General features: G+C 40.4%; 4 protein-coding genes across 7 annotated transcripts; 3 read left to right on the forward strand and 1 right to left on the reverse strand.

The window, feature by feature from the left end:
- Positions 1 to 437: 437 nt before the first annotated feature.
- On the forward strand, positions 438 to 5,487 carry LOC137710898 (probable Ufm1-specific protease). The gene is made up of 13 exons (XM_068450056.1): positions 438 to 703; positions 811 to 1,173; positions 1,856 to 2,124; positions 2,257 to 2,344; positions 2,461 to 2,636; positions 3,194 to 3,284; positions 3,604 to 3,729; positions 3,848 to 3,895; positions 3,968 to 4,044; positions 4,523 to 4,611; positions 4,710 to 4,821; positions 4,907 to 5,009; positions 5,132 to 5,487. The coding sequence occupies exons 1-13, from the start codon at positions 523 to 525 to the stop codon at positions 5,359 to 5,361; spliced, it is 1,953 nt and encodes a 650-aa protein (XP_068306157.1). The 5' UTR covers positions 438 to 522; the 3' UTR covers positions 5,362 to 5,487.
- Positions 5,488 to 6,925, reverse strand: LOC137710899 (uncharacterized). Its single transcript, XM_068450057.1, has one exon. It carries the CDS (start codon positions 6,764 to 6,766, stop codon positions 5,621 to 5,623), a length of 1,146 nt encoding a protein of 381 aa, XP_068306158.1. The 5' UTR covers positions 6,767 to 6,925; the 3' UTR covers positions 5,488 to 5,620.
- A 1,165-nt stretch (positions 6,926 to 8,090) lies between these two features.
- LOC137710918 (pentatricopeptide repeat-containing protein At5g50280, chloroplastic) lies at positions 8,091 to 11,664 on the forward strand. Of its 3 annotated transcripts, none has more exons than XM_068450080.1 (3): positions 8,091 to 8,992; positions 9,456 to 10,985; positions 11,138 to 11,664. In XM_068450080.1, exons 1-2 carry the CDS (start codon positions 8,133 to 8,135, stop codon positions 10,759 to 10,761), a joined length of 2,166 nt encoding a protein of 721 aa, XP_068306181.1. In that variant the 5' UTR covers positions 8,091 to 8,132; the 3' UTR covers positions 10,762 to 10,985; positions 11,138 to 11,664. The 3 variants fall into 3 exon arrangements, with proteins under 3 accessions (XP_068306181.1, XP_068306182.1, XP_068306180.1); XM_068450081.1 differs by having other exon boundaries at positions 11,148 to 11,664; XM_068450079.1 differs by having other exon boundaries at positions 11,179 to 11,664.
- A 3,232-nt stretch (positions 11,665 to 14,896) lies between these two features.
- Positions 14,897 to 19,851, forward strand: LOC137710468 (MA3 DOMAIN-CONTAINING TRANSLATION REGULATORY FACTOR 1-like). Of its 2 annotated transcripts, none has more exons than XM_068449494.1 (4): positions 14,897 to 15,203; positions 15,759 to 15,995; positions 17,607 to 17,701; positions 17,814 to 19,851. In XM_068449494.1, the coding sequence occupies exons 2-4, from the start codon at positions 15,776 to 15,778 to the stop codon at positions 19,611 to 19,613; spliced, it is 2,115 nt and encodes a 704-aa protein (XP_068305595.1). In that variant the 5' UTR covers positions 14,897 to 15,203; positions 15,759 to 15,775; the 3' UTR covers positions 19,614 to 19,851. The 2 variants fall into 2 exon arrangements, with proteins under 2 accessions (XP_068305595.1, XP_068305596.1); XM_068449495.1 differs by having other exon boundaries at positions 14,897 to 15,170.
- The last annotated feature ends 852 nt before the right edge of the window (positions 19,852 to 20,703 follow it).

Genomic DNA, 20,703 nt, shown 5'->3' on the forward strand with positions numbered 1-20,703 from the left:
GAGAAAATACGAGCATCGCCGGATTGGTAAGGTGCATTTATTTGAATCTCTGGAAAAAAAATAAAAAGTTTGGGGGTTTCATGTGCTCAAAAATTGAAGTCTTACAGGCTGTAACAGTTGTTTGTTGGTTCCTGACAGTTGATGCATGTAGGTTTCACAATGCATTAACAGTTGAGATTCGCTTATGTGATTGCGCTTGAGCAATTGGATGTACAAAATGTCAAAAAGTAAAATGAAATGAAGATGGTTCCACACACATTTTGTTTATTACTCGATTCTCCTTTGATTTAATTATTAAAAATCGCTTTTAGTTCCATGTCAATTTCAAACAATCCCTTGGATCCAATCACTAAGCCCAATGGGCCACAGTACAACGATTAAACAATTCTTGGACCCAAATGGCCCATAAACCCACTCCGATTTTCGGTTATCAAAGTTTCGGCTTCTCCGAAACGGCGAGAGGCAGTGAAATCGGGAAGACGAGAGCAGCTCTGGTTTGGGCAAAGCTCACAGTCAGAGTGAATGGAGAACGTAAACGAGAGTACAAGCGTTCGAGTTCTATGCCCTAAGCTCGTCCTTCACAAGAACGAACCTGGCCTCCAATGGCTGATCGGATCCCCATTTTTCCCGCCACACACCGTCGTCTCCACCGTCAGATGCATCCACACCGATTCCTCCTCTCCCAACTACCGCAGAGAATCAGGTACCGAAATTCTGTTTGTTTCGCGAGGAAATCGAAGAAATTGAATAAATTTAGTGTTTTCGGGCATTTGCAGTTCGAATTTTGATTAGTTTTCGTAATCTGAGCAGAAGAGCTTCGGACATTACTGTTGAAAGGATTTGAGGTGATCGGAGCATTGATCGTTGCAAATTCCGGTGATGGAATGAGCGCCGCCGGCGAGGCAATTGCTTCGGCACGAAGGCTGCGGAAGCTACTCTGCGGAGACATTGGAAAAAAATTGGATAGTCGACAAGTAATTGGTGGTGTTGCGGATTGTAGTGGTGGTGACATTCAGTTTTTCGTGTCGAAATCCGAGAGCTTGACCAGCTTTGAAGCTGTGAATGTGTTGTATGATGATCATCCTGAAAAGTATGTTTGGGAGAGGGGCTGTCTGCTCCGGTGTGAGCTTCCGTTTAAGCTGCCAATCTATTATCCAGTTAACAAGCCAAAGGGTAAGTTTTTCTGGTGGTGTTTTTTCCTAGATTTGTGTAGTTTCATTTGGAAATTTGATTGAGCATTGATGGTGGTTCAGGCATGGTTGTTTGTTATGTTTGGTACTGTGATTTGGTTTGCTTGTGGATGAATGAGCTACTGACGAGAGCTTTTACTCGCTAAAATGAGTGCATAACATGATTTCTGAAGCGTTATTTTATGCGAGTGTAGAAATTAGATTGCAGTGACTTTTTCGGGGTGGTGGAACGCTAGTGTGTAGTAGAAGGGTAGATTCATGGAATAACTATACTATAGTTGACCGCTTTAAAAACAAAGGAAAACTAACGAAAAGGGCTTGAAAATTTTGAATTTTAACGATAAGGACAAAATAAAAGATAAAATAAATAGTACAAGATTGACTTTTTAGTGTAAAAATGTGGTTTTTCGTTAAAGTGAACAGTACCGGTAGCTTTTCATTAAAGTTCCCAAGGCTTTGTTGAGTATCTGTTGACAAGAGTATGAGCTGGATTTGTTCATAGTTACTTTTTTTTCCCAAATGCCTTCTCATTCATTTCTGATTTCATACTTGCAATTGGATAAAATTTAGCCGCGGTTTAACACTGCCTTTTGGATGAAGAGGTCCATGTGCTTTATTGCAAATCGATTTGAATGGTGTTCATTTCTCGTGTACTATTGTATTAGATTCAGAAAAGATGTTTCGGCATGCAACCGAAGCAGTTATTGCAAAATTCAAAGATCCAAAGGCTGTGTACTTGGTAGAAGCATTAAGCAAAACATCTGCTGAAGTACCCCAACCTGTCATCCTCCGCGGTATAGATTTGGATTTTGACACAGATCTCTCAAATGTCAAACTTGGAGGAGAAAGCGCTCAAGATTCTGAGGCTGGTCTTTTGTCATGTTCCCACTTCTGTTTAGAAAGTAAAAAAGGTGCACCGGTATATTCTGTTGAGGTAGGACAAAGTGAAAGAGATTCATTGCTTATTTGAGATCTTGTAATTTTTCCCTTGGTAGTTTGTTTAAATCTTCTTTTAGCAATAACAGTAAATACTGGAATTCAGTTTTTGATTAGCTTTCCTGCTTAGCATGCAGATAGAATCCAAGTAAGCATTCTGCTGAATAGTTCAGATAAGTTAGAAAAATCTACGGCACCCGTTGCTGAATATTTTCCAGGTATTGCTTGCACTCTTAATCATATGAGGTACAGATATACATTTTCAAATATGAAGCTTTCTAGTGGAGATTATATTTTTACTCAGTTTAATGGAATTTAAATTGTGTGGTTTCAGCTTTGGAAGAAGCCAAAGTTTTGGTGGTCGATTTTAAGCTAGAAGTGCTCTGCTATTCAGCCAAGGGTCTCCCACTGAAGCATGCAGTTTCAAAGTTATTGATTCCGGGGTTGATTGATCAGTTTAATTTAGTGGGAAATACAGTCCTACCCAACCTCTTAGCACAACATCCTCAGGTAAGGCAAACCATTTCTTGTATAATATCATATGGATCTCTCGTTCTTACTATCCATCTAAATACTAATTCCAACCAGAAAATTCAGAAACACAAGATTAATTCTAGTACAAGTGAGTAATTTCTGTTCCACTCTCTCTTTCCATGTGCATGCTTCCTGCTATTGTATTTCATAAAGACATCATCTGGCAGAGGCCAATTGTTGATTGTGAGCCCTTAAAATTCACACTTTGGGTTTACCAAGTTCTTTTACCAAGAAACTAGTTTCTTTTCTTCTTTATGTATTAAAAGGTCCAGTCTTATTGGCATTATCCTCATTCCACTGTGCAATTTTCTTACTTTATTTGAAATTTGCACTGTGCTTGTGGTCCCATATCATATAATTATGGACTAGCACATACGTGCACATGCTCGAAAACCTTAAGCTTTGTCTGGACATTCTGTAGTATCTGATGCCCGCTCACAGAAATGTTGAATAAAAAGCTAGTACAGTGATTAATGATTATCAGAACAGCCAGATCAAACTTCAAGTAACTATTTTGTTTGTTGCATTTGCAGCTACATCCGTATCACTTTAGCCCTCCTGGTGTTCTGCATCCGATCACTGTTGTCTATGAACTCAACTATGGGGAAACAGAAATGAAGCAAGGTACGCAGTGGCAAAGATGAAATTTGCTTCCTTCAAACACTCTATTTTTGAAAGAGTACTAGTCTTAAAACAAAAAGGTTAAGATGCTACTACGTGGCTCGGGCTCGTCACAGAAAACTTAGAGATTGCTCTTTTTTATCATCAAAATAAACACTTGCATCTCTTTTATGATTAAAAAGTTGCTTTTGCTTCAGTGTTTGTGAATGTGGAAAAGGTAGGATTATTTCTCAGATGGATGGATTTTTAGAGAGGAAGCTTATACAATTTTGTAATTTGCTCTTAGAATTAGTTTTCTTAATCTTGCCATAGCCTTCTGCAGTTGAAGTTAGAAAATCTTTGCACTTAAGACTGGGTTTACCTTTTGATCGTCCTCTTCTAAGAATTGCCAACGCTCTCGATTTCTCTACATCGAGGGATGCTGTAAGGAGTGATGCAAAGTGGAAAGGTAAACCATTTTCCATTGAATAGGCAACGTCATCCCGTCTCCATAAAGAAACGTTTTCTTTTTCTTTGGTTTTTTTGTTGGTAATAACTATTTTGAGACAATTCTATGGTTATTTCAGGTTCTAGTTTGCTCAAAGATGCACACGTTGGGATTCCAAGCAGTGGCGGTTGGTGGCTGCTCTTGTTTCTTTGTTTATTCCCTTTCCCTGCCTTCTATTAATTGAATTTTGTTTATGCAGTTTCTGGGGGCAGTATGTCTTTGGTGCAAGGCTCTTATGAATACTACCATTATCTACAAGATGCCTTTAATGATTCGGTAATGAGCGTTCTCTATACCTATTATTCGTAACTCAACGGATAAAAGTTACTCTAGGGATAACAGGCTGATCTTCCCCAAGACTGAAACACCCAAATACTAGTTCTAACGGATGTGTGTAATATAAAGTTTGAAATTTATTAATTCTATGATTTATGATTAAATTTTTTTTTGAAGATACTAAAGAATAAAAATCCGAAAGCTCTTCTTTGTGGTTCTGCGGTTAGGTTAAATTTTCATTATGATTGAATTAAAGGAAAACTAATGAAAAGAATTTGAAAACTTTGAGTTTTAACGACAAGGACAAAATAAAGGGTAAAGTGAATAGTGTTTCGTTAAAGTAATAAGTACCGCGGGCTTTTTATTAAAACTCCCTTGAATTAAAGCTGTCTAATAATTCATTTCCAGGAGTGCCCTTCTTGGCCTTCTATGAGTTTGAAATTCAGTTATGTCAAGTGTTGTTTCATTTCCTTGCTAGGGTTGGGGTTGTGCTTATCGCTCTCTACAAACGATTATTTCATGGTTCAGACTCCAACACTACACATCCGTAGAAGTTCCTTCTCATAGGTAAAAGATGTGCCAAGTGTAGAATTTGCTTTGCCTCAGTTAATCGTTTCGCTTTCTTTTCCGACACCTCATATCAGCATCATATAAATTCATATTAGGGAAATACAGCAGGCACTTGTAGAGATTGGTGATAAAGATCCTTCTTTCGTTGGGTCACGCGAATGGATTGGCGCCATCGAGTTGAGCTTTGTCCTGGACAAGCTTTTGGGTGTAAGTACCATCAATGTGGTCTACTGAGAATTTCTCAAGTAAAACGCACCGGAGTTTAACAAGATTTGTTTCTTGTATCGAACAGGTTAGTTGCAAAGTCATGAATGTCCGATCTGGAGCTGAGCTTCCCGAAAAATGTCGAGAGCTGGCCTTACACTTTGAGACTCAAGGAACACCTATTATGATTGGTTAGTTCTTCCCTGTCCCCGTAAATTTGACGCTTCTCTGGATTAAAGATGGTAGATATTTTGCAGAAACAATTGATGAAACACAAAATGATAACCTCTTATGACTCGATATATAAATGCAGGTGGTGGAGTTCTGGCATATACGCTATTGGGAGTTGATTACAACGAAGCAAGCGGAGATTGCGCGTTCCTAATACTCGATCCTCACTACACAGGCAGTGACGAACACAAGAAAATTGTAAATGGCGGATGGTGCGGGTGGAAAAAGGCTGTCGATAGCAAGGGAAAGAGTTTCTTTTTGCATGATAAGTTCTATAATCTTCTGCTTCCACAGAGGCCTAATATGGTTTGATCTATACAAAAATCATCATCGAATCTATACACCCTGTTATGTAATGTAGCATCACATTAAGCAGCAACAGGCATTTGATCTATACAAAACGATCATGTTTAAGTACTAATTGTGAAATTATGCTAATCATGTCTAAAATCTTCTTTGTTATGCGAGAAAAATACATTAGAAGTCAACAGCGATTTGAAATCTAAATTCTAACCTATCAACAAGTGCAGATAATACAACGTTCCGAAGCGGCAAATCTCTTTCATCCTCTTCAATTCACACCGGTGGTAGTGGCGGCCGCAGCAGAAGCAGCCTGATCGTGGTGAGGAACTTCATCATACGCGCCAGTCTCCTCATTGTATGAGTACCAAACCCCAGATGCAGCAGAGCAAAAGAGTCCTGTGGATGGATCGTAATAGTAACCCAAACTGCTGCTGTAATAGTACCCCGAATTCTCATCAAACACATAATCATTCTGCCCTTCAGAGGAACCGCCTCCTGCTCCGTTAGAATCCGAGGGTCTAGTAGCAGCATTAGCATCTTCTTCATCATCATCTTCACCAAACATATCATATCCATCTCCAGCAGATTCACCACCATTGTTATCATTCCCAACTGGCGCGGCCGGGATGCCTTCGAGTCTTGCCCTAGCTAAAGTCTCGTACCCTTGAGCCTCCCTTTCGAAAATCTCCTTCTTCTCATGATTCACATCGTACTCCCCGTGCTTGTCCATCAGCGTCACGGCATCCTCAGTCAGCTGCTCGAAAACCCTCTTCGTCTCCGGCGACATCTTCACCTTCTTGTTCCCCTTCAACCTCCTCAGAGCCTGCAACACTGTTTCGCCTTCCTCGAGCACGTCGGCAATGCGCCTCTTAATCTTCCCAATATCTTCATCTTCCGGTGGCAAATCCGCCGCATCATCTTTGGCTTTCGGTTTCGGAACATGTAATTTCGTAACCCCAGCTTCAACACTATCAAGCCAAGCATCCTTCACTCGGTTCCCCTCGGCATACTCCACGAAATTCCCCTCGGCATCGAAATAACCCTCCTTCCTCTCCTTCTCCAAGTTGAAAGGGTCCATCTGAATCCCGTCATCCACGAAGTTGTCGTAATCCAATTCCTCGCCGTACGCGACTTCAGCGGCGGAGACATCGTCGCCGATCCCGTCGTCCCCGAAGCGCCGCCGCTTCTCGCGCTCTTTGGCGGCGAAACGGGGGTCCGGAAACTCACCCCCGATCTCGTCGTCATCCTCGTCGGCTCTGCGTATCTTCACGGGTTCGTCTTCCCGTTTCGCCTTCTTCCCCTTGGGAAACTTAACCTTCCTTTCTGCCCTGGGTCTGTCGGAATCGGAATCGGAGTCGGAGAGCTCGGGGATGGGGCGCTTGCGATTGGATCGCGACGGAAGATCTGGTTCCATTGAAGAGATTGGAAGCAAATCGAATCAAGACGGAGGTTTTTGGGATGATGTAATTACTGACCGATATTTTTCGCGCTGAGAAAAGTTGTGTGTTCTGGAAAGTTGAGACCGTGGTATAAGGGGTTTTGTGGAGATGTTCTTAAGTGCGTCCGGATACGGAACCGGATCCCCTTCGAAGCAATATATGCTAAGCCTACTCAGCAGTTATCGGCTGTTAAAATTTGATTCAATGATTATAAATGGAGGGGTATTTTAAAAGTTATAATAATTGTAATCGTCGGATCAAATTTTAACAGTTCGGATGGCCTGCTCAGCATATATTGCTCCAGAGGAGATTCGGTTCTTCTGGATACGGTCACACACACACAATGTATTATTAATAAAAAAATAAGAATTGTTATTGACATTTCAAATTTTTTATATTTAGAAGAAAAAAAAACATTTATTAGGATGATAAAATGAGATTTTTAGAATGCTAATAACATTTTCTAAAAAAAATAAAGGTATATGACACATAATTACTGCTCGTGTTCCGTGACACAAAAAAATCTCTCGTTTTTGTGAGGAGATTTTCTTTTTACATGGTTTTTGGGCAACAAGATACAAGGTGATCCATTTCCTATACACTCTAGAGGGAGTACAATTGAACACTCTTATTTTTAATTTTGTAACCAATTAGCTATTTTAGTGGTACATTTTGGAAAATGTTGAGTGGTGAATTTCTCCATTAAATTAATTAAAAATAAAATTTTAAATTTTCTCTTCTAATTTATTTGATTTTTTAATATAAAACAATTTTTAAGAGCTTTTCTAATCATATAGGCAAATACGGTTGGTAAGAAAATTGAGTGAAGGATGACGGTCGATGTTTTCGTTGACAGAAAGTTTACGGAAATGGTCGGTGACGGAAAGAGAAACATGTGAAGGGATGGGAGCTTCCTGTTACGGTTCTCAAACAAATTTCATCGTTTAATTCAATTTGTTAAAACTTGGTTAGATTTGTTATTCAAACGGAATGATTATTAGCACTTCAAACAAGTTATCGGGTATGCTTTTGGATGCAACAAAATTTTAAAATAAACCAAAAAAAATGGTAAAATTAATCACAAAGGTAAAAGTGAAAAGTTTGGGTAAAAATAGGGTTGATGAGTGTCCTAATTACATTATTGGGTGTAAATAAAGCCCACACGTCACACAAATTTGGGATTTTGACGTCTAAAGGCCATATTACACGTCATCCCATACTTCTGAGATTGCCCAAGCCCCCAAAACGCACCGTCTAATCCCTCATTTCCCAGGAGATGGTGGCATTGCTAATTTGCTAGTAGCAAAAGCTAGCTGCAGCTTATCCAAAAGGAGCCAAACCATGGCTCTCATCCGCCGCCAACTCTCTCCTCCTCCGTCACTTCCCTGCTCCCACAGCCACCCTCCACCAAACCACCACTTCCCAAAACCCTGCCTCTTCGTATTCTCCAAAAATCTCAGACTCTTCTCTCTCTACTCAGCTCCGCCCACTCCTTCCTCTCTCTCCTCCGCTCCCATTTTCCTCCCCTTTCTTCAAAACCAAGAGGAAGAAGACGAAGACGAAACTGAAGAAGAAACAGAAGAGCCACCAGCACTCGAAGAAGATGAAGAAGAGGAGGAGTACCCAGATGACCCAATTCTCAGATTCTTCAAGTCCCGCACTTCAACCCAAGACCCTGAGCGCGAAGGCAAGTTCTCTCTCCAAAAGAACCGCCGCTCCGCTTGGCGTTTGGCTGACGGTACCCACCTCGCAGACGAATCGGAACCCGAAACCGGCGTCAAAAAACTGCTCGGAGAACAGAAACAACAAGTTGGTCCAATCAAATTTGGTTCAAATGCATCGCCTGAGGGAATTGTCCAAGAGATTCTGCAAAAGGCAAGGACTTTGCCGCAGAATTTGACGTTGGGAGAGGCTTTGGGGGGTTTCGAAGGAAGGGTTGGGGAGAAAGAGTGTGTGAGAGTATTGGAGGTGATGGGTGAGGAGGGGTTATTGGTGGGTTGCTTGTATTTCTTTGAGTGGATGGGTTTGCAGGAGCCGTCTCTTGTGACTCCTCGGGCGTGTTCGGTTTTGTTTCCGATGCTGGGGAGAGCTGGTATGGGGGATAAGTTGATGATTTTGTTTAGGAATTTACCGGCCAAGAAGGAGTTCTGGGATGTTCATGTGTATAATGCTGCAATTTCGGGCTTGATGTGCTCCAGGAGGTATGAAATGCTTTGGTAATTGTGTTTTATTTTGCCATTTGGAAGTTTAGATTTCGCTTTTCGGTCAATTTGTAGTGATATCATATTAGTAATTGTAGTCTGGCTATGAAAAAAAGGGACAATTGATATATCATCGATAATGTACTGATATCACTGAGATCAGCACGATGTACCAACATATTGTAGAAGCATTTTCGACAATATCGATGCACATAGAACTTTTGTTGGTAGTTGTCTGAGTAGGGTGTTATATGATGAGTTACTGGAAGTTTGAATTGTTGGGATTTTAAGCATGTTTCAGTAGACCCGAGGCAAAGCCTTCGTGCTACTTGCATTATGCTCTTAATCCAATTTGTTTGATTATTCGTTGAAAGAACAAAAAATTTGGGAAAGTTGTTGTTGATGCTTGCAAGAGATAAAGTGACTTGCTAGAATTCATTTGATATTTACTGACTTTTTTCAGGTATGATGATGCTTGGAAGGTGTTTGAGACTATGGAAGCAAATAATACCCTTCCGGATCATGTGACATGTTCAATAATGATTACTGTCATGAGAAAAGTTGGACGTAGTGCAAAAGATTCATGGCAGTTCTTCGAGAGAATGAACAGGAAAGGTGTCAAATGGAGTCAAGAAGTTTTGGGTGCTCTTATAAAATCATTCTGCGATGAGGGGTTGAAGAGTGAAGCCCTTATCATTCAAGTAGAAATGGAGAAGAAAGGAGTCTCATCAAATGCCATTGTGTATAACACTTTAATGGATGCCTTTTGTAATACAAACCAAGTTGAAGAAGCTGAAGGTCTCTTTGCCGAGATGAAATCAAAGGGGATTAAACCAACATCTGCCACTTTTAATGTTCTAATGAGTGCATACAGCAGAAAAATGGAGCCGGAGATTGTTGAGAAGCTGCTGGTCGAAATGCAGGATATGGGACTAAAGCCAAATGTCAAATCCTATACTTGTCTTATCAGTGCATATGGGAGGCAGAAGAAGATGAGTGATATGGCTGCGGATGCTTTTTTGAGGATGAAGAAGGTTGGTATTTGTCCAACATCACATTCTTATACAGCTCTTATTCACGCGTTTTCAGTCAGCGGCTGGCATGAGAAGGCTTACATTGCATTTGAAAACATGCAAAAAGAAGGACTAAAGCCCTCCATAGAAACCTATACTGCTTTACTGGATGCATTTAGGCGTGCTGGTGACGTGCAGATGTTGATGAAAATTTGGAAACTGATGATCAAAGAGAAGATTGTGGGGACTAAGGTGACATACAACACTCTTCTCGATGGATTTGCCAAACAAGGGCACTATGTGGAAGCAAGAGATGTGATTTCAGAATTTGGTAATGTAGGCTTGCAGCCAACAGTGATGACATATAATATGCTGATGAATGCGTATGCACGGGGAGGGCAACACTCAAAGTTGCCACAGCTGTTGAAAGAGATGGCAGCTCTCAAGTTAAAACCTGATTCTGTAACTTACTCGACCATGATTTATGCCTATGTTCGTGTTCGTGATTTCAGACGAGCATTTTTCTACCACAAGCAAATGGTAAAAAATGGACAAGTGCCAGATGCCAGGTCTTATGAAAAGCTTAGGTCAATTTTGGATGTGAAAGCTGCACGGAAGAACAAAAAGGACAAGAGTGCTATACTCGGTATAATTAATAGCAAAATGGGTTTGTTGAAAGTTAAAAAGAAGGGAAAGAAAGATGAGTTCTGGAAGAACAAGAACAAGCGTTATGTCAGAACCGATAACTCAGAGTGATGTCAATCTTCAGCTTATCACTTTCTGCATTTCTTTCAAAAGTTTCAGAAAGGTTATGACATAGTAGTTGTTTCGTGTCTGGACTGCCTAAGTTGGAAATTTGAAAAAATCACCTCCACACAGAAGTTGTTAGGGTGAAATTCTCTACAAGATCTGCGTGATCCTTCACAAAACAAGAAGATTGGCTGCAGCTGATGCAGGCCAGTCTCCGTTGATACAACTAGGTAAGCATATCTGTTCATATGTCGATGTAAGGGAAAAAAGTTCTTTTGCTTCCCCAGTCCCCTGTACTAGTCTACAATCTATTTGTACTGAAAAAATGTTGTTATTTGAGCATAAATCTCATTCAGCTCTCATGGATTTCCTGTTCTTGTAGTATCCTGTAGTTATGAGCCTCTTTGCTTTTGCGTGTTTTAGAACTTCGGCTGCAAGGCTCGGGAGTGAGCTGACTGAAAACCGTTGAGGAATAGTCGGCTTACAGATTTGTTGTTCGTCCTGGTGCACAAGTTCCGGATGGTTTCCCTTCCCAGGTCCACTTCTTTGCTCGGGTTGGCTGTTGAAGCCGGAGACCTATTCAGTCTTCAAGAGGATAACATCCAAACTCTATACAGACAGTCAGCATTTGTTCCAAAATCCAGTTGCAATATCTTTTTGTATGCCTTGATGCTGAAGAATCATCACCTAATATGGATCAGCATTGGGTGGGGCCCGGTCAGAGTTCAAACCCAACGAACTGGGCTGACCGGCCCTAAGAGCAACTCTACTCTTAGGGCGATAATTGCACGGGCTATTGGACAGCTGTTAATTATTGTCTTAGTGAACAGTAATCATCCGAGGGTAGCTCTAATCTGCAAATGAATTGCATGGGCGATTGACTTCAAAAAATTATTTTTTTCATTAATAATAAAATATTATGTTTAATTTCAAATTTTCTTAATTTTCATTTTTTTTCCATTTTTCTGTGTTTTTTAAATAATTTTTTAATGTTTTTGAAATGAATACAGACCCTTGGATTACCATTTTTTGCAATCCAAAATCCCAGGTTGTGCCACATGGGATGAACCTTTTTTTAGATTTTTTGTTTTTATTTTTATTTTTCTGAACTTAAGAAAGCAGATCAATATGGATTGTCGGATCTAAGAAATCCAACGACCCATGTTGGAACAAAAACTGAGTGCACCTGAGTGCAGGTTCCACTGACACTTTTTTATCAGCTCACTCTCCCCACTTGCGAGTGAAGACCACGCACCTGACATAAAAAAAAAAAAATTATAACGTGGCTGACAATAGGCTGACTTTACCTGACGTCAGATTGCTTCAAGCAAGGCTTCATGCCAATCTCGCTCGACTGCTTGATCTGTGGGAGATGGGCCCACTTAAAAGATGAGGTAGTTGGATTAGGTTGGAGCAGATTTTGGAAGGGTTGTAGGATTCAATCACTCAATAGGTGAGGCAATTTGTAGGGGTGGAGTTGCTCTAAATTAATAGCCCATGACCCACTTTGGCCATGGATTGTGAGCCAAGTGATGACCCTTTATTGGACCATGACAAGCTACACCAAAAGAATTCATGAGTCAGCCAATCAAACTACATAATTAGATGCAGCATCACTTAGCAAACAAGATAGATGCATAATTGGTAGTTAACGCACAATGTAGAACCAATTTCCAAATAGAGAGTATAACCAGAATTAATTTACAAAATGCAACATCAGTTCAAAATGCAGCATCGAAGCTAGATGGTTAATGTTTTTGCTCACAAAATTTAGACGCATATTCATTTTCTTTTTTAGACGTTTAAGAATCAATTTACAAACAGAATGTAGAACCATAATTAATTTACAAAGTGCAACATTAGTACAACGTAAATGCATAATTGTGCAGAACCAATTTACAAACATAAAGTAGAACCATAATTAATTTACAAAGTGCAGCATCGAAAATAGATGGTTAATGTTTTTACTCACAAAATTTAGACACATATTCATTTTCTTATTCAGATGTTTGACAATCATTATACATATAAACTAAAAAAGCCTGAAACATCTAAAACACTGAAATTGGTTTTTCACGAACTGGAACATTGAATTGTTTGGTAAAATCAAGTGCAAAAAACACTTGATAATGCAAGCATTTTTTTACAATTTTCTTTTGCAAAATCATGTGCAAAAACACTTGATAATGCATTCGTTTGTTACAGAGTTTGAATTATAATCATTCAAAAAGATGATTTTGAGTAGTAGGAAAACCTTTGAAACACTAATCTTTCTGGAAATCCGGCTAAACTTTGTGAATCACTGAAAATCCATCTTGAAAGTTTCGGAAACTATGCAGATTTTAGGGTTTTTTTGTATGGGAAAATATCTTTTGTGTGAGAGGGAATTTGAAATGATAGGTTTGGGGAAGTGGAACGCAGGTATTGAATGGAAAAGGGGAAGAAACCGGTTGGTTTTATTGATTTGTCGTGTTGTGGTTAACGTGACCGTTTATTAACGGTTATAGTCGAGTGGCATGGGCCGTAATTTTAGTCAGTCTGGTTGGGCTTGGTTTTCTGTTATTGGGTTTTTTGTCCCTTTTTGTAATGTTTTAAAAGGTGTGGAGTTGTGTGAAATATGGTATATATTTGTGTCTCTATAAGTAAGGCTCCCATTTTTTTTTTCCAATTTTCTGTGTTTTTTTAATAATTTTTTAATGTTATTCAAATGAATGATACAGACCCTCGGATTATAATTTTTTGCGATCTAGCACCCCAGGTTGTGCCATGTGGGATGAACCTTTTTTCAAAAATTTTATTTTTATTTTTATTTTTTCTGAATTTAAAAAAGCAGATCAATATGGACCGTCGGATCTAAGAAATCCAATGACCCACGTTGGAACAGAAATTGAGTGCACCTGAGTGCAAGTCCCACTGACACTTTTTGGTCAACTCACTTTCCCCACTTGCACGTGAAGACCACGCACTTGACGTAAAAAAAATTATAACATGGCTGACCATAAACTAACTTTACCGGATGTCAAATCGCTTCAAGCAAGGCTTCATGCTAATCTCACTTGACTACTTGATCCATGAGAGATGGGCCCACTCAATAGATAAGGCAATTGGCTTGGCTTGGAGCAGATTTTGGAAGGGTTGTACGATTCAATCACTCAACATGTGGGGCAATTTGTAGGGGTGGAGTTGCTCTAAATTAACAGCCCATGACCCATTTTGGCCATGGATTGCGAGCCAAGTGATGACCCTCTATTAGACCATGACAAGCTGCACCAAAAGAACTCATGAGTCAGCCAATCAAACTACAGAAGGCAGAAACGTCATCCAACAAACTAGTGACAACTTTCACTAGATACAAGGAATTGTTTTAAATGATCAGGCTTACCTTTGACAAAGTGGCAACTACCAACACAGTGCAAAGTGCTCAGCTGAAGCTACGTGTGCGAATTGCGCGCCAGCAAAGTGGCAGCTACCAACACAGTGCAAAGTGCTCTGTTGAAGTAACTTGTGTGAAGTGCCGACAAAATTTGCTTACTAAAACTTGTTAGATTGCCTAATTTGTGTAAAGTTTCTCAAGTTTCCACTCTTTTTCTCGTCCTCCACATTTATGTTCATTCATGTTTTAGATTAAACAAATCAAATAGAGAATCAAAAGACGAAAATAGTATGCAAAATCATCTCCGAAAATAACTATTCTATCAATGTCGAGTTAAAGACCTTACCATGCCAAAAATTGACAGTAATTGACTCCTAAATGGTTAAAGACTTTGTTCGAGTAAATGGTTTAACTATTTACTTAAACACAAAACAAAATTTAATGCGTCAGATTAATACAATTTTTTTCATTAAACAAATTCCATGGTAACAAAGATAAACCTCATCAGGAAAAAACGACAAAAAACAGGGCAGAAGCGTAAATTCTGCGAGATATCCCAAACCGAAACCCTAAACCGGGTTAGACCGGACTCGGGTGGAAGCAAAAGATAGGGCCAAAACATTTTATGCTGGCTTTAGCGGGAAGGCCACGTGGACGGCCCAATCACATATACACCCAAAACCCCCACAGTGATGACGTGTCATCATAACCGTAGCCTCCCTATAAAACCCACCGCATCCCTACACTTCCATTCTCATCCATTTTCCCTTTCTCTCCCCTCACCTTCTCTCTCTACAAATCTCTGACCGATTGAGACTCCAACACTCACTCACAGATTCGGATCCACCTCCGCCGGTTTCTGATAAACCCGGACCAACCCCGACCCGCCGATCCGTTAGATTGTCGTCGTTTTGTTTCCGGGCTAGCACTTGTCTCCCGCCCTTTCGGCGCTTCCAGTGGGAGTCCGGAGCTCTGAGATTTGGATATCCGATTGCTTCTCCTGTTCTTGGCTCGAGATCCGGGCCAAGCACAGAAGAAACAGGTTCGCCGTCCTTCCGACTTCGTATACGTACAGGTTATTTTCGAATTTTTTGTTGCGGGAAGAAACGGATTCGCCACTCTTCCGACTTCGTATGCATACAGCATCACTGAGTGGATTGTTTTCTTGTTGTGTACGTCGGTGGTGTTTGGATGCTGAGAAAGTACGGGAAATGGAAAGGAAAATGATGCATGTGGTGTTTGGTTTTCGCATTGTTTGGGGCTCGGAAAAATGAAATCTGTGCTGTACTGAGTCTGATGCTGCATTTTTCTTTTGTATTTCTTCAATTTGCTTCCCTTTTTTGGTAGCCAAACAGTTTTTAGCTGTAATTTTTATGTGTAGGTAATGCTTGCTTAATCCGTTTTCAATATTTGAGTAGTTTAATATTTGCTTAGGTAAATTCATTTTTGATATTTGATTAGTTTTACACTGCTTAGATAAATGTAAATCCTTTCCTGTAGGTGAATTTGTTTTCACTTGGGCTTTCGGTTTTAGTTAATCGAAGAACGGTGGAAACTAGAGTGATCAACTTGAAATTAATTAGATCGAATGATTAATCTACATTTTTACTAAATATTAATATTCATATAGGACTTTTGGCTGGGTAAATGGCCTCGAGTGAGGGATTTCTGACGAATGAGCAGAGGGAGATGTTAAAAATTGCCAGCCAGAATGTGGAGGTTTTGTCGTCATCACCGAAATCCCCTACATCTTTTCTGTCTGAACACCATGTAAAAGCCCCTGCTGGTGGGAAGGCACCAACAGCTGGGATAGCTGCGAGGCATGTACGCCGGTCACACTCAGGGAAGTTGGTGCGAGTAAAGAAGGGTAAGTCCCCATTCGGCACTTTGTGATTTGGTTTGATTTTATTTTAGCTTACCACTACGTAATGATGTTTATGGTTTTATTAATATCTCTAGTTGTCCACTCGCCCCTATGCTTCGTTATCTCTGCGACTCTTGTTATATTATTGTCGGCCTTATAAGAATTTGTATGCATATATCCAGTGGCGGATCTAGGATTTTAAACTCGGGGGTCCCAATTATAAAGGTCAAAAAAATTATAGACAAAAATAACATTGAAAATTTAAATATAATACATTTCATTCAAAAATCATATGCAAAACAATATTACAAATTATAAAATCATAATTCAAGTGTCCATTACGAGGTTTCATAAGTTACTAGGGAGTACCTAAGTTATTGATTATTTAATATGAAGCACTAAATTTAAAGGGGTGCGCTATTCACACACCCCTTTTTGCTTCTCACACACCCCTTTTTGCTTCTCACACACCCTTTGTTTATTTCTGTCATTTGATCTTCTTTAATTCAGTTAATCCGACGGCCGCAAATTAAGAGGGTGTGTGGATAGCACATCCCAATTTAAAACACTGGTTAAATAAAACTCTCCCCAAACTCCCACTATCTTTCTAACTAAACACACCATTTTTCTCTTTTACTAGTTTCCAAACATTCACCTTCTCTCTCACTAAGAACAAAGCTGCCATACCTCCACCAACCGCCTCCCTCCCCATTCTCCCGAAGCCATGGTAGCTTCACCACCAAATTTCACCAACCCATGACAGATCATATCCATCTTACTAACCTTATGAAGGAAATTTCACCCATAAGAAAAATTACTAAGATGGTTGAAATAATTTGGGAAAGTTTGGGCTTATGTACTGCCCCCACCAGACGACAGAGAAAGGTTGGAGGAGAAGTGGGTGGCACCGACGGATGAGACCATGGCAGAAGCAAGGAGGAGAGAGGCAGGAAGGGTCCCTATTTCTTTCTTCTCCGTGCGCGGTCATCTTCTCTGAGAAGAAGACAGCCACTGCAACCTACACAGACCTCATGCTCGAGTACGAGGGGTCTCCGGAAAATTTATAGCAACGATTTAGGATTGCCAACGGGTCCTGGGACCTCCCTGGTCCCTATGTGGATCCGTCCTTGCATATATCAATTGAATTTTTAACCTTTTAAGTAAATTATTGCTACTCTAGTTTTACACGAACCAGGACTTTACCTTCTATAACGGTGTACATCTCATGCATATTATCGCCGAGATTACTGTAGTAGCTGAAGTCATGAACCATGATGGTGCTGTGAAACTTAGTTACACTGCAAAAATATGCATCTCATGCATGATTTTGAATTGTTGTTCTTCTATTAAGCTACTACGTGTGTAGCTTAACTTAGGCTGTTGATAGGGTGTGATTGAAGTGGGTAAAATTCATGACTGATTAATTCTAACCAAGGTAGTACTTAGATTTGGTCAGTTTTAAAGTTCTTTTCTTTATAGCTCTGCGAGTTTTAACTTTTTATTTGATGTTGTTCGTTTGTGCTGAATCGATGATATTGTAGATGGTCATTAAAATTATCTATTTCTGGTATTTTGTTGGTGGGACTGATTCTCGTCTTTGTCTTATGGCAACAGAGGGAGGCGGTGGTAAGGGCACGTGGGGAAAACTGCTTGACACTGATGGCGAAGCCACTCTTGATCGCAATGACCCTAACTATGACAGTGGCGAGGTAATAAATTTTCAAGTTTAGTGTATATATATTTCCTACATTTATTACTTTGTGCTCTGATAAGGTAGATTGAAAATTCTGAGTTCTAATCTAATTTCTCTGGTTTGATCAGGAACCATATCAACTTGTTGAGTCAACTGTCACAGATCCCTTGGATGAATACAAGAAAGCTGTCGTTTCCATCATTGAGGAATACTTCAGCACTGGTGATGTGGCAGTGGCAGCATCTGACCTCAAAGAACTAGGCTCAAGTCAATATCATTCTTACTTCATTAAGCGACTTGTTTCCATTGCCTTGGATAGGCATGATAAGGAGAAAGAAATGGCTTCGGTTTTGCTTTCATCTTTGTATGCTGATGTCATTAGTCCTCCCCAGATTAAAGATGGATTTTTCATCCTTCTTGAATCTGCTGATGACCTTGCAGTGGACATACCGGATGCAGTAGACATCCTTGCTTTGTTTCTTGCTCGTGCAGTGGTTGATGACATCCTTCCCCCGGCCTTCTGCACCAGGGCAAAGAAGGCACTCCCAGAATCTTCAAAGGGCGTTCAAGTAATCCAGACTGCTGAGAAGAGCTACCTTTCAGCTCCACACCATGCAGAACTTGTGGAAAGGAGGTGGGGTGGTAGCACCCACATTACTGTTGAAGAGGTGAAGAAAAAAATTGCTGGTCTACTGAGGGAATACGTGGAAAGTGGAGACACTTCTGAGGCTTGTAGGTGCATAAGGGAGTTAGGTGTTCCATTCTTTCATCATGAGGTTGTGAAGAGGGCTTTGGTTCTTGCCATGGAGATTCAAACAGCAGAACCGCTAGTAATTAAGCTGTTAAAGGATGCAGCTGAAGAAGGCCTGATTAGTTCTAGTCAAATGGTAAAGGGCTTTTCTCGATTGGTGGAGAGCCTTGACGACCTTGCTCTTGACATTCCGTCAGCAGTCAGCTTGTTCCAGTCCCTGGTACTCGAGGCGACAGATGGAGGTTGGCTTGATGCTTCCTTTTTGAAATCATCGAATGAAGATGGTGATGCACAAGTTGAAGATGAAAAAGTGAGGCGGTACAAGAAAGAGATTGTGCCCATAATCCATGAATATTTTCTCTCAGATGATATCCCAGAACTGATCCGGAGCCTTGAAGATCTTGGGGTACCTCAATATAATCCACTATTCTTGAAGAAGCTGATCACCCTTGCAATGGATCGCAAGAACCGTGAAAAGGAAATGGCATCTGTTTTGCTTTCTGCCCTTCACATTGAGATCTTTTCAACCGAGGACATAGTTAATGGCTTTGTCTTGCTTCTGGAATCTGCAGAGGATACAGAATTGGACATTTTGGATGCTTCGAATGAGCTTGCTCTTTTCCTGGCAAGGGCTGTAATTGATGATGTTTTAGCTCCTCTGAATTTGGAAGAAATTGGCAGCAAGTTGCCACCAAATAGCAGTGGAAGTGAGACTGTTCGATCGGCTCAATCTCTGACTTCTGCTCGTCATGCTGGCGAGAGGCTCCTGAGATGTTGGGGAGGCGGGACTGGCTGGGCTGTGGAGGACGCAAAGGACAAGATAGCAAAGCTGCTAGAGGAGTTTGAGAGTGGGGGTGTTCTGAGCGAAGCCTGCCAGTGCATTCGGGATCTTGGGATGCCCTTCTTCAACCATGAGGTGGTGAAGAAGGCACTGGTCATGGCCATGGAAAAGAAGAACGACAGGATGCTAGACCTGCTTCAGGAGTGCTTCAGCGAAGGACTGATCACAATCAACCAGATGACTAAAGGCTTCACCCGAGTCAAGGACGGGCTAGATGATCTGGCTCTTGACATTCCAAACGCGAGGGAGAAGTTCAGCTTCTACGTGGATCAGGCGCAGGAGAAGGGGTGGCTCCTCCCTGCCTTCGGATCACCTGCTGCGGATGGCTCGCACTAACCCAACCCAGGCTCTGCAGCTTCTTGAGAAGGAACACATGTTTTTTGGTTGCTTCTCTCTCATGTAATGTTGTTGGCCATGAGCTCTCTCTCTCTCTCTGTCTCTGTACTGTTTAAATTCGTGTTTTTTCTGATCTCTTTTGAAAGGTGGATGTGGGTATTGGGATGATATTTAGATTTGTTCTCAGATGTTTATTTTGTGTTATTAATGGTTAATTTAGTCAAGGAGATTATAGTGATCCCACTGCCCATGTATAAAGCTGCTGTTTTTTGTTTACATTGACTGCCTTCTGAGTCGTGAACGGAATTCTGCAATGCAACCGCGTATTCTATACACCGATTCGTTGGACTGCCGGATTTTGACGCTCTCCTTCGGCTGGCCGGCAAATACCAATGCATCTCATTCACCGATTTGGTCTGTGGTCGGAACATCCCACGGATTAGCTACATTCTTCTACTGGGGTTTTTGGAAGAGCGTTTAGTTCGACTGATGTCTTATGTCTCTCCTTTCTTTGGGGCATTTGAGTGGCCAAAAAAAACCTCTGCGGAAGAGTGGACTGTAGCGGTAAAACCTCGCAATTGATAAAGTACATTACGAGAAAAATTTATATGTACTGAGAATTATATATGATAATGGATGAATGATAGTTTCGGATTGCCAGGGAGAGATTGTCCTCCCCAACCTCTATCATGTGGGGACCGTTTCTCTAGACAAAAATTCAGTAAAAGTAGGCTTCATGTTGGTCCCAAATGTTATCCATACCATTTTAAGTTCAGAGAGAAAAAAAAAATAATAATAAAGGAACTGTAGAAATGATTAAGGGAATTTTAACAAAAAACTCTCGGTACTGTTTATTTTAATGAAAAATCACATTTTTATACTAAAAAATCAATCATGATACTATTCATTTTAGCTTTTATTTTATCCTTATCTTAAAACTTAAAGTTTTTAACCTATTTTTCATTAGTTTTCCTAATAATTAAGTCTTTTTCAAGGTGGTTTAGCATTATCTTTTAATTAAAAAAATCCAAAATAAAAAAATAAAATAAAATAAAATATGAAGGCTACGCACCGTTTCGGTGGTCTCGAT

This window comes from Pyrus communis, chromosome 12 (genome assembly GCF_963583255.1).
Source record: "Pyrus communis chromosome 12, drPyrComm1.1, whole genome shotgun sequence".
NCBI classification, from domain to species: Eukaryota; Viridiplantae; Streptophyta; class Magnoliopsida; order Rosales; family Rosaceae; genus Pyrus; species Pyrus communis.